Source organism: Perca flavescens, chromosome 23, assembly GCF_004354835.1.
Source record: "Perca flavescens isolate YP-PL-M2 chromosome 23, PFLA_1.0, whole genome shotgun sequence".
NCBI lineage: Eukaryota > Metazoa > Chordata > Actinopteri > Perciformes > Percidae > Perca > Perca flavescens.
Genome location: NC_041353.1, coordinates 14864978 through 14884479, shown reverse-complemented (window position 1 = coordinate 14884479; position 19502 = coordinate 14864978). Strand labels below are relative to the sequence as shown.

Sequence of the window (19502 nt, the reverse complement as noted above, 5' to 3'; positions counted from 1 at the left end):
CTTCAAAACTAAATAAACAGAAATAACCATTTTTGGACACCAGGGGGACTGGGGGACCAGGCAGGGAGCGCTCTTGAACCCCCTCACCATCTCTGAAAGCATAACTAGTCGATCACGAGTGGCTCAACAGGTAGATCTATAAATAAACTCATCTTTCAGGCATTTGACCGACCGGGTTGACACTTCAGCATGAGAAATTGTGGGTGTGGCGTGTGAGCGTGTGAAACCAATCAAATGCTTGTGTTTCGTGGCCAACGTGTGAGAGTTGAGAGAGAGTCACATCTTTTAAGAGGCAGTATATACTGTAATTGTTGTCACTGACAATATAATTCAGACATCTTTTTACGCTAACATGCAACATGAAGGACAGGTTGTCCTAATGTTTTGGTCTCCTCATCCCCCAGGTGAACAGGCGCAACTTCTCCAAGGTCGACCATGAGGAGGCAGTGGTGGAGGCCATCAGGCGAGACCCCATCGTTGTCCAGGTTCTCCGGCGAACCCCCACCAGATCCACGGCCGCTGTTGCACATAACTACAGCGGCGCGCCACAGGACGTGTCTGTGGTGGATGTTTGCACGCAAACTGACATTACCTTCGAGCACATCATGGCACTGGCGAAGCTTCGGCCTGCTACTCCGCCCGTCCCCGACATCTGTCCCTTTCTTTTGTCCGACAGGTAGGGCAAACACTTCCTATACAGATGTAGCCATTGCAAGACGTTTTCCATCTACTGAAACACTGAGATGACATGGATAGGTTGAAAATGTTTACCTCATGTTTTGTAAACTGGAACCAGGATACATTTTCCATCCCAAATAAACCTGAAGCTTCCCTGAGGCTTCTCCGTTGTTCTCTTTTATTTCATGGTAGTAATTAAGTAGTTGTATCATAGTGTGGAAACCTCCAGCAAAGCTAAGTACTTTGTCCCTGTGATATCATTATGTGGAGCCAACCCTGCATGCAATAATTGGTTCTGTGTGCTACATCCATTTTCTTTAATGGAAGCTTTTGCTGGGCGATTAAAAGCCAATGGGCTGATAGAGCGGGCATTCTGGTGCAACGTCCATTCTGTGGCTATTATTAGGGCTTTGCTGGGCAGGAGATGAAATCAATTTGTCCTATAAAACTACAAATCTGCCAGTCTGGGTCAATGACTATGGAGAGGCAGTTATCATAGAACAATTTACAAGAGGTCATGACTTTTATGTGGCGATTGGTTGATGTTTGCATTGCTTGTTAAGAGTTTTGTTGCAACATGAGACAACTAGTTTTATGTAAGAGTTCTGCTATGTTGCATGATAAAGATCAGAATATTTTATGTTTTTTTTTTGTTTTATTTTCTCAAAGAAGCCATTTAAAACATGCAGCTAATAAAACTAACATCACTCTCACACTGTCAAATAATTTATTGGCCTAATTTCGAATTAGTGATAACAACCCCGAGGGCACATACATCTGGGAACATCGATGGTCTTTAACTATCTCTTCTTCTTTTTTCTCTCTAGTTGTCATTCCATCCACACCATGGAGCATGAGTTTTATGAATGTCCAGAGTACCTGTCCAATATCCCAGCAGAGGTGGAGAGGACTGAAGAATATGAGTATGAGGTACGGTTTTGCATCTTCCTGCTGTATTAGTGTACTTTAAAGTACTGACACAGTACAACATGTTGTTTTGCCTTTCAGTCAATATGTCCACAACTTTGGTCCAGAACAAGATAACTTGATTGGTATAAATTGTCATGGTCCACATAGGATAAATATCCCCTATTTTCCTTTCATCTCTCTACTGTTGGCTATCCAATAACGAAGAAAAAAAACAGAAATATCAAAACATAATGGGCAAGTTGCAAAGGAAATTTACCAACAACATGTATGCTCCCCAGAGGATGAACCCTTTTCAATTTTGGACAGTTCATTATCCTTCCTTTGTTGCTGTTATTTAACCATAATTTGATGGGTGCTGAAAAGGATGTAATGAACTGATAGTGATATACGTACAGTGTATTCAGTTTTCTAATGAAAAATTGAATGGTGATAATGCTGTATCAGACTCTTATGAAGTCCCAGGATGTACACAGCACAATACTTACTAATATAAATGCATGTTGGGCATTGCTGTGGCTTCAGATTTCTAAGCTATTCCAACTAGACTGAATGCAGCTGGACAAGAGGCCACTGTTGTGTCAGTAATACACAACCTCAGGAGACAATCCAAGGTCAGCCCTGGCGTGTGATGATCACAAGTACCACAACAATACAAGAAAATTGTCTGACCCTTGTAAAAGCTGTATCTACGCTTACTAGCATAGCAAAGACCCTGGGTTTAGTCCGAAAGAACATTCTTCATATAATCGTACCAAAAGAAAATCCCTGTCTGAAAGGCCTCCCTGTTGAATTACCATTGGGTTTCATTCACAGGCTGTTAGTTTCCTTTTCATCATGCAGTGTCCTTCAGAAATATTTGTGTCCCTTTTTAGAAAGCCATTTTAAGCTTAATAAAAATTGTGAATGTTTTGTGGTAAAAAGCAAGCCCTCACTGTTTGTTTGGATGACCAATGTTACAGAATGTAAAGACCTTGCACTGATTAATGAATTTGATTATGTTCAGTTGTGGCTGGTGGATTATCTGCCATTTAATGAGTCTTATCTTCTGCATTTCTGAACTTTGGTCTGGTGTTTTTTAACCTTTATGTATCCAGGTAAATTGATTGAGAACAATTTCTCATTTGCAACGATGACCTGTCACATTCACCCAGTTACACATTCATATAGTACAACCACAGTCTGATCTGCTGGCCACTGGGCAGCTCCACTGGAGCGGTCGGGGTTAAGGGCCTTGCTCAATGGCACTTCAGTGGTGGTAATGAGGGAGGAACAAGCGCTGCTCTTTCACTTTCCCACCCAGATTTATCCTGCCGGTCTGAACCAGCGACCTCCCGGTCCCAAGCTAGCTTCCTTAACCCCCGAGGCCACCACTGCCCCATTGTGATTCTTTACAAATCAATATTATTAGCAGCTGCATTTCTTTTATTAGTATAGTTTAGCATGTGTTAATTACACACATATGGTACGTAGATATATTTAAGATGATACATCTTTTCAGGATTATTGTTTAATACATACCTTATATGTACAGCCATGCTAGAGGTTCTTTGACACTGCCCTTAGGCACAACACTTCTTTGATGCTAACATGCTCACAATGGCAATGCTAACATGCTGATGTTAAACAGATAACTTAAGCCTGTTCATTGTCTTACTTTAGCATGTAGGCATGCTAACATTTGCTAATTGCCAAACTACTACTGCATAATAAAATACTTCTCCATACAGTCTACCCACAATTATCTCCATTGTAACTGATGCATCATGCCACTCAGATGGTGGACCTCGAGGTCATGCTAGGTGACAGTGATGGGCTGACATTTGCTACTGTCAGTGGTTCACCCTGGTTTATTAGGCCCTTCCTGGTTCAGTGAACTGCATTGTGGGTCATTAGGATTACTGTGCTGCCAGCTGTGGCCTTACCTTATCTACGGTGTGTGTCAAGGGTGGGATGGGGGGTGGAGGGCTTGTGTGTAGTAATAGCAGTACTATCAGAACAAAGTCAGCTTTATAACACACACACACACACAGTCAAGCCCCCACCCGCCAGATGTAGACACATCAAATCAGCCGTCCTCACTTACCTCTGTCCATCCATGTGTATCTAACTGAAACATGAATGGCTTTCCTCTTGGATGGAACAGAATAGGGCTGCCGTTCCCAGGAACGTTACTTCTGACAGGTTTAGGTTCACTTCCAACTGATTGTCCACATGGGTACTCCTGCTGTCATAATACTACTGCTACTTCTGCCAAATCTACCAAACTACAATATTGCCAAGTAGCAGACGGTAGATGTAGATAATGAGTTTCAGAGCTAACCGTTTTATATCTTTGATTGTTAGGGAGGAAAAATAAAGTTGACAGTGGAATAGCAAGCCATTCCTATTCCAATATCCAGACTAAAAATACTGTCATGAATATCTGAGTTAATCATGTTTTCAACAGTTGCAAGCCCTTTTGGATATTTATATCTACTTTCCAGGCAAAGTAATGTGGAATAATGGCAGATTTTAAGAATGCTCTGTTTGATTATCAGGTTACACAGTGCTGTTAATGAAGCGGCAGCAGTCTGCCAAAAAACAGTCAGTTAGCTGTTTGCCAAATTAATCAAATTAAACCATGTCTTATTATGGATTGTCAACGGGTGCCACACATCAAAGACTGTTTTTTTTAATCCTCAAAAATAAAGATTATTGGTATGCAAGGGGTGCTACAAGAATAAAGTATTTTTTGAGCTTTGTCAGTGCAAGGAAAAAAAGGGGATAAAAGAAAAAAGAAAAAAAGACGTAGTGCAAATTTTTATAAATCATAAATGAAGAATGGCCAACACCAATGCAGCACAGGCCAAGATATCCAGGCTTTCACTCTCTAGTATTGGCCAAGCACCGAAACCGTTGGATGCTACAATTACCATGATGCAATACTATCTTTATCACTGCATGATAAATGCCTTCATCTTTAAACATCCACACCCCCATTTTGTAACGCAGGTTTACAGTTAAAAATCTATCTTTAATTTTCAATCAATCAATCAATCAACCAATCAACCAATCAATCAGTCTTTAACCCAGAAAAGATAACCCTAATGACATCATTGGTGTTATGTTGTACCACCCTGCCAGCAAAATGGTTTATTGAGTTTGTCAGTCGCCATGCAAATAGGTTTGAATAGACCAAGTACCACATAAATAGATGAGAAAATGTGAAAAGGAGCTGCAGCACAGTATCAATGGGAAACCTCTTATTTTCCTGGCGGACTAAATTATCATCACTTCACTGTAAAGACTGTCACTATAAAATAGTGGCAGCTGAAAGGATGTCATAATTTGCAATGTGGAAACAATGAGCCAATGAACATTAGGCACAGCAGTCATTTCTTTTGAATGCAACATGAAGTAACTGCATATTAGACTGAAATGTTACAAACAGATGTTTAATGTGGCTCTAAAAGACAGCATGCCACCTCTTGTCACGTCTCCATTTCTTATATACGTTAGTAACATGTGGTAAATGCAATCTCTCCCGTTTAAAATTAGGAAACCACATTAAGACGATAAATCTCATCAATTGTTACAATGCATTCTAAGCGACATGAAATTAGTTTTGAGATCACCGCTGTGCCATAATTTAAACTCCACTGTGGCACATATTAGTATCCAATCATCACTAATAGAGCCTCTCTACAGTCTAAGCGCCCATGGCTCAACGCATCTTCACTAGTAGGCTTCACACAACGATAACGGACTCCAGTAATCCAGCGTACCACCCAATGTGCACGATATAAAGGCGCTAGCGCTGTCTGATCCCACTGTATGTAGCTGTTATTTCACTGTCAGGGTTTGTTCAAATCAGCCAGTGTACTAAACTGGTGATGAGTGTGGGTAGTCCAGACCGGCGTATAGTGTAACAATATTATAAACTCATAACACTTCAACCTTTGAAGGTCAGGGCTGTCTGCACAGGGGGTTAAATGCCACAGAAATTAATTACTTCCCCTGTCAATCTCTCCTATCGTGGTTTCCCATGTCAGAAAAAAGGGGGCTGGGGCTTAATTCTTGCCCCCAACCTTCATCCTCCTTTTTACACCACTCCCCTCTTTTCACAACTTCACAGCGCTGAAATGAATTTGGCAGCGAGGGGTTAATACAGATTACCCCCTAAGTTATCTTTATGTGATTACTTTTATACACAGCAGAAATCAAAAGGAGCCAGTAGCGAGGCAGTCTAAACTTAGAGACATTTCCTGTGGGACGGACCAGCCAGTGAAATACCATCACTATAGCCATCAAAGACCTGCCCCTGTATGTTGCCACATGCTGGGTCTAGTTTGATACTGGCAGGCTTTCATTTCATTGATGCATGCTGGGGCTATGGTTGTGTTTGTGTTTGTGTGTGTGTGTGTATGTGTGTGTGTGTGTGTGTGTATGTACAGATGTGTGTGTAATTTCCATTAGGAGTTGGTGGAGCACAAAGAAGAGCTAAAAGGAAAGTCAAGCACAATCATCATTCTAAATGAATTCTAATTCTGCTCCGTGGCTGCTGGATGTGTAAATAGGCAACTGTTTGCTGACATGTCAGCCGTGCTAATATGTCAGTGTTGTGTTTACAGCTTGTTGCACTGCCCCCCAAGTGGCCAAAAAATCAATTCATGCAGGTTAAAAGCCAGAACATTAAATATACGAGTAACAAATAAGCAAATCTGTTTAAAATAAAATAAAGAGAAATTGCAGCAATCAAGAACCTGTTATATTGCAACAATGCAACATAAATTATGTCCAAGAGGAACGTTTATTTTAAATGTATCATGTTAAACGTTTATTCGAATGCACCAGTGCTCTAATTGGTTATGTTTGGGGGTAAGGCATATACAGTAGTTGTTATTGTTATGAGGAAACAGTCATCATAAGCATACAACTATGAATGGGTGTGCGTTGTGTAAAAGAGAGAGAAGTAGGCATTTAAGGTTGCCTGGATATTGTATATCAGTAGAAAATGAACATAGATCACCTTTGCCTAAAGCAATCTCACTACTTATGACTACAGAACAACAAAACACTTCCAAAGTGATTAGTGACGGTGATGTAGAGCATAAAAATCAAGTTGGACCTCCTCTCCCATGGGTGGTATCGTTTCAGCTGCTCTGTATAACAGATGAGTAAACTCTGTGTTTGAAATGATATGGTTTTGGAATGCATCAGATCCCTTGGGAAAATCAGGTGCACTCATAACAGGTGCACCATGGGAAAACATTTCTAGTTTAAATCATTATTGGTTTGTTTGTGTGTGACACAGGAGGTGGAGCTGTGCAGACAGAACAGCCAGGAGAAGCTTGGCTTGACGCTGTGCTACAGGACCGACGATGAGGAGGACACCAGCATCTATGTCAGCCAGGTAGGGCTAGATGTTCCCATTATTTGGTCCTCCTACACTGACACTTAAGGTGAAAAAATAGTTACCACATAAAACATCTTTTTAGCATTTAATGGTAATTGATTTTCCAATCACACAATTGATTACTGATAATCTGTCTGATGGAGACAGGGCTGCGTCTTCGTCTTCGTCCGTTTATCCGGTATCGGGTCGCGGGGGGAGCAGCTCCAGCAGGGGACCCCAAACTTCCCTTTCCCGAGCAACCTTAACCAGCTCCGACTGGGGGATCCAGAGGCGTTCCCAGGCCAGGTTGGAGATATAATCCCTCCACCTAGTCCTGGGTCTTCCCCGAGGCCTCCTCCCAGCTGGACGTGCCTGGAACACCTCCCTAGGGAGGCGCCCAGTGGGCATCCTTACCAGATGCCCAAACCACCTCAACTGGCTCCTTTCGACGCGAAGGAGCAGCGGCTCTACTCTGAGCTCCTCACGGATGACTGAGCTTCTCACCCTATCTCTAAGGGAGACGCCAGCCACCCTCCTGAGAAAACCCATTTCGGCCGCTTGTACCCTGGATCTCGTTCTTTTGGTCATGACCCAGCCTTCATGACCATAGGTGAGGGTAGGAACGAAAACTGACCGGTAGATCGAGAGCTTTGCCTTCTGGCTCAGCTCTCTTTTCGTCACAACGGTGCGATAAATTGAATGTAATACCGCACCCGCTGCGCCGATTCTCCGACCAATCTCCCGCTCCATTGTCCCCTCACTTGCGAACAAAACCCCAAGGTACTTGAACTCCTTCACTTACCTGGAGTAGGCACTCCATCGGTTTCCTGCTGAGAACCATGGCCTCCGATTTAGAGGTGCTGATCCTCATCCCAACTGCTTCACACTCAGCTGAAAACCGATCTAGTGAGTGCTGAAGGTCACAGGCCGATGATGCCATCAGGACCACATCATCTGCAAAGAGCAGCGATGAGATCCCCAGCCCACCGAACTGCAACCCCTCTCCACCCCGACCACACCTTGATATCCTGTCCATAAATATTACAAACAGGATTGGTGACAAAGCGCAGCCCTGGCGGAGGCCAACCCTCACTTGAAACGAGTCCGAGTTACTGCCGAGAACCCGGACACAGCTCTCGCTTTGGTTGTACAGAGATTGGATGGCCCTGAGAAGAGACCCCCTCACCCCATACTCCCGCAGCACCTCCCACAGTATCTTCCGGGGGACCCGGTCATACGCCTTTTCCAGATTCACAAAACACATGTAGACCGGTTGGGCATACACCCAGGCTCCTTCCAGGATCCTTGCGAGAGTAAAGATCTGGTCCGTTGTTCCACGACCAGGACGGAATCCGCATTGTTCCTCCTCAACCCGAGGTTCGACTATCGGACGAACCCTCCTTTCCAGCACCTTGGAGTAGACTTTACCAGGGAGGCTGAGAAGTGTGATACCCCTGTAATTGGCACACACCCTCTGGTCCCCCTTTTTAAAAAGGGGAACCACCACCCCGGTCTGCCACTCCTTTGGCACCGTCCCAGACTTCCACGCAATGTTGAAGAGGCGTGTCAACCAGGACAGCCCCTCCACACCCAGAGCCTTGAGCATTTCTGGACGGATCTCATCAATCCCTGGGGCTTTGCCCCTGTGGAGTTGTTTGACTACATCAGTGACCTCCGCCTGGGAAATTGACAATGATCCCCCATCATCGTCCAGCTCTGCCTCTAACATAGAGGGCGTATTAGTCAGATTCAGGAGTTCCTCAAAGTGCTCCTTCCACCGCTCCATTACCTCCTCAGTTGAAGTCAACAGTGTCCCATCCTTACTGTACACAGCTTGGATGGTTCCCCGCTTCCCCGTCCTGAGGTGGCGAACAGTTTTCCAGAAGCACCTTGGTGCCGACCAAAAGTCTTTCTCCATGTCTTCTCCAAACTTCTCCCACACCCGCTGCTTTGCCTATTTCACGGCAGAGGCTGCAGCCCTTCGGGCCCTTCGGTACCCTGCAACCGCCTCCTGAGTCCTCTGGGATAACATATCCCGGAAAGACTCCTTCAGTCGGACGGCTTCCCTGACCACCGGTGTCCACCACAGTGTTTGTGGGTTACCGCCCCTTGAGGCACCTAAGACCCTAAGACCACAGCTCCTCGCCGCAGCTTCAGCAAGGGAAACTTTGAACATTGTCCACTCGGGTTCAATGCCCCCAGCCTCCACAGGGATGCACGAAAAGCTCCGCCGGAGGTGTGAGTTGAAAGTCTGTCGGACAGGGGCCTCCTTCAGACGTTCCCAATTTACCCGCACTACCCGTTTGGGCTTACCAGGTCTGTCCAGAGTCTTCCCCCACCCCCTGACCCAACTCACCACCAGATGGTGATCAGTTGACAGCTCCGCCCCTCTCTTCACCCGAGTGTCCAAAACACACGGCCTCAGATCAGATGAAACGATTATAAAATCGATCATTGACCTTTGGCCTAGGGTGCTCTGGTACCAAGTACACTTATGAGCATCCCTATGTTCAAACATGGTGTTTGTTATAGACAATCCATGACTAGCACAGAAGTCCAACAACAAACAACCACTCTGGTTTAGATCAGGGAGGCCGTTCCTCCCAATCACGCCTCTCCATGTGTCTCCATCATTGCCCACCTGCGCGTTGAAGTCCCCCAGCAGAACAATGGAGTCCCCCACTGGAGCCCCATGCAGGACTCTATTCAAGGTCTCCAAGAAGGCTGAATACTCCGAACTGCGACAATGCGTAGACGTAAGCCCCACCAGATCTAACCAGTAGCGCTCCACCTCCCGCACAGAGAGGTGACGTTCCACGTCCCCAGAGCCAGCATCTGCTGCCCGGGTCTGGTCCGTCGAGGCCCCTGACCTTCACTGCCACCCGTGTGACAACGCACCCGACCCCAGCGGTTCCTCCCACAGGTGGTGGGCCCATGGGCTGGAGAGATGGGAGCCACGTAGCTTTTTTGGGCTGTGCCCGGCGGGGCTCCGTGGCAAACCCGGCCACCAGGCGCTCGCCGACGAGCCCGCCATCTGGGCCTGGCTCCAGACGGGGGCCCCGGGCTTCCTCCGGGCAGGGTCACTCCATCTCTATCTTGTTTATTCATTGGGGTTTTTGAACCATTCTTTGTCTGGCCACTTACCTGAGACCACTTTGCCTTGGGAGACCCTACCAGGAGCACACAGCTCCAGACAACACAGCCCTCAGGTTCATAGAGACACACAAATCTCTCCATCACGATAAGGTGATGGTTCACGGAGAGGGAGACAGGGCTGCATGTTCGTTAAATCAAACTCAGGGTCCCATGATCAGTTTCTTTGGAGCAGGAAGTTATAAAAAAGATGAAATCCACAATTTGAATTTCCATTTTTCCATTTGAAATAAGGGAGCAAGTTGAACTGAATAAGGGAGGAAGGAGTGTTTTGCAGTCAAATACAGTATAAACTCTGAATGACCCCCACGTGGCCAAAGAGGAAGTTAGGTTTGAAATGTGAATCACGTCCTGCCGTTCTCATTCCTCCTCTTTCGTTTAAATTGAAGGTTTTAATTAGCTCTGAGCGACAACCGTCTCTTTCCCCACACACAGTTTGTCAAATTTCACATTTACTGTACCCACTCTGAATACCAAACACACTAAATAAAGAGAGGGCATATTACAGAGATCCTTCTTTTTTTTAAATGAAAAGAAATTATTGCATTTTCCGAGACAAACATGAACAAATGAGGGAATTATGAGGGCTTTAAGCACTACAAACTGAAAAAGGAAAAATGTTAAGTCTGACTGCAGGTGCAGTTTCAATCCCATTATGAACAAAAAAGGTAAGAACTGAAAATTAAGAGCTGTTATGAGGAAGAATGCTGTAATTAAGGATATAAATGGCAGAATAGTATATTTAGCTAATTTCAGTCTTTAATTCAGTTTTATTTATAGTATCAAATCATAATACTAGTTATCTCGAGACACTTTACAGATAGTAAAGTAGTAAAGAGTAGGTCTAGACCACACTCACAATTACAATTACAATTACATCAATCTTTATAGAATTACATCTATCTATAAAAAGGCAGAAGTCTCTGTTGTTCCGGCGCTGCGGCAGTGCTCTGAAAGTCCATCCTGCATGCGCAGCACACTGGCATATGGTAGTAAACATGGAGGCCACTGTGAACTATTGTTAGTTGGTACGTTCAGGGTGACAAAGACAGTCACAAAAGTAAATAAGTGAAATTAACCCTCTGGGCTAATGCATGCTAACTACTGTATTAGAGGGATAATAAAACTAAAACTAGGAGGCTCCGTGATCTGAACCAGCGTGAGCCAAGACGGCCACCACACTTATATTAACTCCTATATTAACAAATGCAGTTGACCTCAGTACAGCATACTGCGTAAACATCAACACCAGTTAACAGACATTACTGCTGTGTTTATATTTATTATACAGCCTTTGTTGCCAATTCAAGTAAGTTAGATTAGTCTACAGTCCCATTAAGTGCTTTGGGGGGGCTTCTGTAAGTTATTTTGGGGTGCATTGGTTCTGGAGAAAGCTGCAAGCTGCAACACAGGAGGCCATCAATCGGCCCATTCCGAACAGGCACATTTTGAACAGGCGCTGCACTAGTGTATATAAATCTGTGAACCCTGCCAGGTATTTCTCTGCTTTTCACCTGTTCTTCTTGAACCAGACGGAGAATCTGAATGTTAATAGAAAACCCGCTGAACCTCAACAGATTGTGAAAGCAGTCTCCCACCGACAGAACGCATCTATTTTTGTATGTTTGATAAAAGGATAAAAATGTTAATTCCCCTCATTAAAATGTATGTATGGATAAAATCGCTGCGACATTGGGAAGTGTGTGATTCCTTTCTCTATTTCCACATGTAGCTATCTCTCTTGATCTTCAATGCAAGAAAAACAAAGTGTATGAAATGGCTATTGAGAGCTTGTAGTGTTGTTGCATATCCACTGGGATGCATTTTGAAAAATACGAGATGTGAATTCCTTCAACTAAAATAGAATCATGTATTTGCCATAAACACTTTTTTTTCTCTTTTAGTTGGGTTTTTCCATTTATAACTCATATACTCTTTAATATGTCAAGGACTTGCATGTACCTCAGTCAGTGTCAGTCACAAGCTACTAAACCCAGGGTGAAGCACAAATGTCTGAGCCAAGAACCTGTGAAATGCAACATGTATCATATGAAAAATACGAGGTTGACAGCGAGAAAATAAGCATCTTCACTTTATGGAAAAAAACTGACTTTTTCCCTGACAGCAAAGATGAGAGAGCAGTGGTTAGAGAGCGGTACATCAGTGGTTTTTTTTGTGGAGAAAACAGAGAAACACAATGGCCGGCTGTCAGCATTGATTTTCATGTACTTTTCATGCAGGTGGAGCCGAACAGCATAGCAGCAAGAGATGGACGCATCAAGGAAGGAGATCGAATTCTACAGGTGCTTATTTTCTACACAGAGACCAAAGTATATTCTCACTAGGTTATGTTATGAACTTACACGTAGAGGTTTGACCCTCAATATTTTTCACATCACTGGCAGAAGGTTATCTTTGATGTTTTCTATCGTATTTACAAAAAACAAAACAAAAAATCCCCTATTTCCTGTTTCTTTTTTCTATGTTGAACAAATGTGCCTTGGTAGCTCCTCCAAGCCGCTTGAAAGACTTAAGACTTCTTTTTAGAGGATAGCTAAGCAGCTGGTGTCTCCGGTCCAGGCGAGCATATGTATATTTAATCACCTCGTTTTACCAGGGAAATTAAAGCCCTTAGTCGCAGTTATACTAGACACTACATCATCTCTATCACTCCTCTCTGTCTCAGTCTTACTCTTTCTCATTATCTGAAAACACCTAGTAGTTCTCTCTAAACACATACTGCTAAAATTTTGCAACCTTGTATACGAACAGTTTTTTCTGCTTTTGGATTTTATCTGTATCCAGTCTACTGCAGATACAAAATAGTTTTAGTGCCCATTGTTTCACCACTGGAATACAGGATTAACAAAGTGTCAAGCGTTGCACTCTTGACTCCAGACTTACCAATTAGTGGCACCAGGTGTGTCTAGCCAAGGTGAACAGGCCCTTGTTAAGACTTAATGAGAAGTTGTCTATTTCTTGTAAAGCCTTTGCAAAGAACAGTATGTGAATACAACTTTTAACCTTAGTACTATTATGTGAGCCATGGCTGTGATATTTATGAAACTCATCCCATATTTCTTTCTGTTTGTGCATATTTGTGTGTGTGTGTGTGTGTATATGCAAATACACACTTGTATGCCTGACCTCACCCAACTAGTTGATGAATTCATTGAAAACACCTTCTATCTCTGACTGCCCTCCTTCTGATTGACTGTCGCCCTTACCCTGAGAGTCTATTTGAGCCTCCAGTGCCCCGCTGTCTGTAAGTTGTGCTGTTGTGCTGACAGCTTACAGACCTCTTTGCATCTGAAGAGTCTCTCAGTTCTTTGTTAGTGCACTGGCACTTTTCCTGCATGACGCGGCCATTTTAACACAGAGTCGTGTGGTTTTGTTTGTATGGGGCAACAATATGCACTGACAAACTCGACATAACTCTAATATCAACATACTCCTCACGTACCGTACACACTTACACTGCATTATTTTCAAATAAGAAAATGCACACAATGCCAGTTTTTAATTTACATAACAATGGCATGTTTGTCACTATATTATTTCAAATCATTATGCATGCATCAAAAATGTGTGTTGTCCCTAAAAAGATAAATAGAAAATTACAAAACATTTAAAGCGTGAACTAAGACGAAGTGCATTAAAAGAAATCGTTGAACTTGATCATGCAGTAAAGCACAAATTGGATCACCCTCTAGTACAGCAATGATGTTTTACTCTGAGAAATGGCATTCACACAAAGTAGTAATTTCTTATGTTTGTTAGTTTATGTAAATTAGACTATCGACTGTTATTGAAAACAACATATGTAAAGCATGATGGATTAAAAAAAAAAAATTACCTCTCCATATTTATTGTACGTATCACTCTGATTACCTCCATTCTCTTTCTGTAGCGTTTCTGTAGTAACACTACAGTAATAGTAGTAGTGTGAATGATTGTGGGTAGCAGGGCCTGCTGTACTGCTGGCCCTATTATCTTCTTCTGACAGCCCCATTACTCTAGTGAGGGAAAAGATGAACGGCACCTGTCAGAGAACAGTTAATTGTGTGTCTGGATGTGTGCTGAGAGCAGACTCTCTTGTGAGGTCGAACTACACGCTCGCAATTTACTCCCCTTACCGGGTGTGCAGTCTACCCATGCCTTTTCTAGGGATTGTGTGGAGTGGAAGAAGTGTTGGGAGAAAGGAGGAAAGATGGATGGAGAGATCTGAGAAAGAAAGGTGTGAGACTAAAGGAGGGAGAAAGATGTGCAGAAAGGAGAGAGAGAAAAAGGTGTCAGTATGTGATTAGTCAAGGTGTGTCTTGGAAGAATAGGAACAATGGTTAGTTGTATTACACCCATCTTTTCCATTCATGTCAGTTAAATGGATGATGATGATGATGATAAAATTACAGGTCCTTTCTTGGGTGTGTGGTTGGGACTTTCTACAAGTTCCCTCTTCTTAACATGACCATTTATACTTGTCTTTGATGTACAGATAAATGGCTGTGAAGTGCAAGACAGAGAGAAAGCTGTTGCCTTGTTGTCAAGTGAAGAAGCAAGGAGCATCATACTACTGGTGACAAGACCAGAAATCCAGGTAAATCCTCACACACCAACACAGAATCCCCTGCCCTATCTTGAAAACCTATGTCATGTCAAAGACCTTCCTGTTAAGTGCATTTTGCTTTCATTCGAACTGTCAGCGTGATTGTCTGGAGTTCACACACACACACACACACTCACACACTCACAGAGAGAGGATTCTGACAAGATGTTGTGATTTCAGCTGGAGGAGGAGGTATGGCTGGATGATGAGCAACAGGAGCTCGTGGAGGAGCTGAAGATGGAGATCCTGGAGGAGAGGAGGAAGCAGAAGGAACATAAATTTGACAGGGGAGATGAGGTGAGAGCGTTAACTGAGAGAAGTGCATCAACACAGGAGACAAAAAATTTCCAATTAAAGAGGTAGAAGTGTCAGGGAAAGTGGAAGGAGAGGTTACATGGTAGGATGGAAGGACGGACTAAATACTGTAAAAGAAGGTGTGGAGTGAGGAAGGATAGCAAGAGCACAGGATTCCAACCCCAACACAAGAACGATTCTACAAAACCCTGGATTAAATTCAATGACAATCTTTTTAAAGCTTCCTACAATATCTGCGCATGGCAACATGTTGGTTAGGGAAAGATCATGGATATGGTTAGGTTAGTGAAGGTTGAGCAACCAAAGCACCTGGTTATGGTTATGGAAAGATCATGGTTATGGTAAATGAAAGGGCAAACTTTAACTGCAGGTCTATGACGGGATGCAAACACTGGTCTCCAGCATTAAAATCAGACTTGCTAAACACACATCAACCACCTTAACTTTCAGCCTCTCTACATGTAGTGCATACTGCTTCCTGCAATGGCACTGAACATTGGCATTGGACACAAATCCTAAAGTGCAGAATTCAGTGCAGCAGTCATATATGGACATAATTCCTAGGGATACTTGGCTGATCATTCTCCCTTCACAATGCACTGTGTAACACAATCCTGAACTTAAACACACACAAGGTCTTGCAAGTGAATGAAATTGACCTTGAAGAGGATTAATTGTCTTTTTACACCAGCATCTAGGTGAAGAAGACATAACAACAGACACAGCCACCTGTTCCTCCAACAATCAAGACAAAGACAGTGGGTTTGGACGCAGTACAGACAGTCCAGAGCACCAACCACTGCTGGCTAGACTCCACAGGAGGACCCCAGCCCACTGTCTGAGGGAGCGATGGCGGGCAGAGCATCCACACACAAGACGGGGGACTGTAGTGCCACAGAACACCCAGAGTCCAAGGACATTGTCCAAAGGCCAAGGCCATGAAGGGGTAGTCAGTATTCGCAATGGGGGAGGCGGGATCCTAGGTTTAGAGAATCGCTTTGAGCAACTCCTTGAGCTCAAGTGTCAAATCCGGAATGGAGGCGAGTGTGGGGTGTACTCAATTCGACACAGTATAGAGTGTAGTCTCACTGAGCATGGAGTGGATGAAGATGGCGTAGATGGTGTTGGAGGAGAAAATGGAGTGGAGCAGGAGTTGAGGATGCTAAATGAGGAACTGCGCAGCATTGAGCTTGAGTGCCAGAGCATCATGCAGGCGCATCAGCTCCGCCAGGCCCACCAGCTGGACCCCTCGCAACCCACGTCCTGCTCGCCAGGACGGAGCCCCAAAGACGAACACAAGCGACATGGCAGGTTGGCCGACATCCACGAGTACCCGGAGCGGTCAGACATCGACAGGATCCGAGAGAAGGACAGCTCCAGTGCCTACAACACGGCGGAGAGTGCAAGGTCGACACCACTAGGTATGGAAAGATCTCCTGATCATTCTCTGCAGAGACACATCAGCATCACCAACCAGAAAAACCTCAGACTGGCTTCCTCCACACCATCCAGCCCCATCCCTATCCCCAAGCCCCAGGGTACACCTAGTCATAGCAGACCAGCAGACCCAGGCTCTGTTATCTCCAGCAGCCCAGACCAGAGCAACCCTTCCCGGTCCGAATCAGACCCGGCCCTGCCTGCAGACGATGAGAGGTGTAAGAAGAAAGGGAGGACCAGAGATTCTAGGAGGGGGCTTCCCTATGGTTCTTATCAGACAACCCCCTATCAAGGCCAGGGAGGATCCAGGCAACTGCAGGTAGGTGTATCAAGAAGAAACGGGTCAACCTAATGCTGATACGCCTTTGAGTGAGGCACCTCTGAAGACAGTTCTGTGCTAACAATGTTCTCTGTGTTGCAGAGCTACATGCAGCTGCTACAACAGCACTCATCCCTGGAGTATTCCCAGAGCCAGCTGAGTCTGCTCAGTGTCTGTCGAGATCCTGTGCACCGGAGCGTACGCCCTGGGGAACCCCGTCTTGAGTGGAAGGTCAAGGTTAGGGCTGACGGCACACGCTACGTTGCCCGGAGGCCTGCTCGTGACCGCATCCTGAGGGAGCGGGCACTAAGGATCAGAGAGGAGAGGAGCGGAGGCATGACCACAGATGACGACGCTATGAGTGAGATGAAGATGGGCCGCTACTGGAGCAAAGAGGAGAGGAAGCAGCACTTGGCGCGAGCCAGGGAGCAAAGGAAGAGGAGGGAATTCATGCAAAAGAGCCGCCTCGAGTGTCTAAAGGAGGGGCCAGCCAGTGGAGCTGAGGGCAGGAAAGAGATCAATATCTTGGAGCTCAGTCACAAAAAGATGATGAAGAAACGAAACAAAAAGATCCTGGATAACTGGATGACCATCCAGGAGCTGATGAGCCATGGGGCTAGAGTCCCGGAGGGCTCCAAAGTACATAATGCCTTCCTATCTGTCACAACTGTTTAGCGGACCCATACAATACTGAACACTTTAAGATCCGGTAGCCTGCATTTCAGGAACTACTGCTATATGTAAAAAAAATTATAATAATAATCTGTTTGTAAAATTCTAATAAAAATGCCACTGCTGAGGACTTCTGTAGTATTGCTAAGACAACTTTGTAACTTTCACTTTACGAATGTTTGAATAGTTCTTTAACTCTTTCATTACAAGACTTCAGCCGTTCAAAACCTTTCACTGTTTTTAGACTGGCTTTTTGGCAATGCACTGGCTTCTGATAGCAGATGGTAGCATATTGGTTCAAACTGATTTACAGAAAAAAAGTGAAGGACCAACACAATAACTTCAAGTACACTATGTATTGTCTCTCCATCCTCCATATTCTTGGGTTTCATTGCATATGAAGCGACTTCACTTGCCTCGTTAAAGGTGGCATTTTTTATAATTGGGAAAATACAATATTTTTCACACTTTGTAAACTCAGTAACATTTTGTAACGATTTTTTTAAACTGAATGTCAATGTACTGTAAACATTTTTATTGTAATTTCTTATTTATGTTTCTATCACCAAACCATCAAGGTCAGAGTTGAAACTATTTGATTGTACTGTAGCCCGCATTTTATGCCAGACCTGAGAAATGACAAACTTTGAGAAAACTTTCATCGGAAGATTTGAAAGCACTAAAAATATAATTATGCTATCACAAAAGCTCATATTATTCATGAGCTGGGAGGGCTTTTTGAAACACTTTTACCTCACTTGACAGTCAAAGCTCTGATCTATCGAGTGGTTGAATACCTGGTTAATTCAATTGTTGACTTAATTAAGCCATGAGTCAATCCCAAACCCTTACTATAAACCATGAATGTGTGAATTATGTTTTAAATGTTAAATAGATTCATATTTATATTGTTTATTGTTATTTCTATTTATTGTAAATTAATTTGTATGGTCTGTCTGATAAATGTTTCACATTAAGTGGCTACCCTTGAAAGACAAGTCAATAATATGTATAATATTGCAGCCTTTCAACTCAAACCTGCTGCTTTTCACTGTAAAGTTCATTGAAGAGGCCTTTCAGTTCAGTATTTGTTCATTGTGATATTTGTAATAAAACAATATTGATAAAAAAAAGATTTAAAAATATTGAACACTTGTCTTTTGTCAATCAAGATTTTTAGCCTCACAAGTAGCATGGCTCGGCATGGCAATGGTCATTTGTTCCATCACTTTGATCCATTAAGTTTGGTGCAAACATGTCATGTTCTGCTCAGGAGAAATTGCAATACGTTTAGGGATTTCCTGACTTTTCCTTAACCATCATCATCAGGTCAAACTTTGCATGGTCATGTTAGCATTTAGCCCATGCACCACTGTGTCTAGGTACAGCCTAACGGAGCCTGTAGAATCTTGTCCTCTATGCATTGAGCCTTTTCAGTGCCAAGGACAAATTTTCTGTGGAAATGCAAAAACTTACCTGAAAAAAACATATCATGTTTCTGATGTCCTCCCCTCTGGTGTCAAACACACAGAGCTCCAAAGTTTTCAGTGATTCACTTTGAATGTGTCAGCATGCATTATGCATGCTGGGGCCAGCAGTTTACATGTTTGGATTTGAGAGGCACAAAAGCAACACTTACATCTCTCTGCTGCTCTATAAAAAATGTAGCCTCGTGAGACCGTCCTAATCTCGCAAGCTCCAGTTTTCCATTCGCAGATCAGTCTGGCATCTTGAGGCAGAGAAAATTTGGAGCAGTTAGCCAAACGACCGGGCCAATCAGCGTTGGTTTTGAGGTGGGTTAGGTGGTGATAGACAGATGGTTTATCCAATCAGCTAACCAGTATTTTCAGACAGTGGTTGCCGCTCGCTAATGCTTTTTTTCTCTTGGATCCTTCTTTTGGAATATGGTCCGTGAACCTGAAATGGTTCCTTTTATTCCTAAATTCTCGTTACACAAACGGCAAATATCCTTTACCGACATGTTTGCATGCTGAGCTTACGAGCTATGCTTTGCCTGC

General features: G+C 43.8%; 1 protein-coding gene across 1 annotated transcript; it reads left to right on the top strand.

Moving 5' to 3' along the window:
• Positions 1–383: 383 nt before the first annotated feature.
• Positions 384–18547, top strand: pdzrn4 (PDZ domain containing ring finger 4; the record flags this gene model as incomplete). The annotated part of the gene is made up of 8 exons (XM_028571305.1): positions 384–676; positions 1506–1608; positions 6902–7000; positions 12376–12438; positions 14631–14732; positions 14922–15038; positions 15748–16812; positions 16915–18547. Coding segments are annotated over 8 exons (2415 nt in total), but the record flags the coding sequence as incomplete, so codon positions are not given.
• Between the last annotated feature and the right edge of the window lie 955 nt (positions 18548–19502).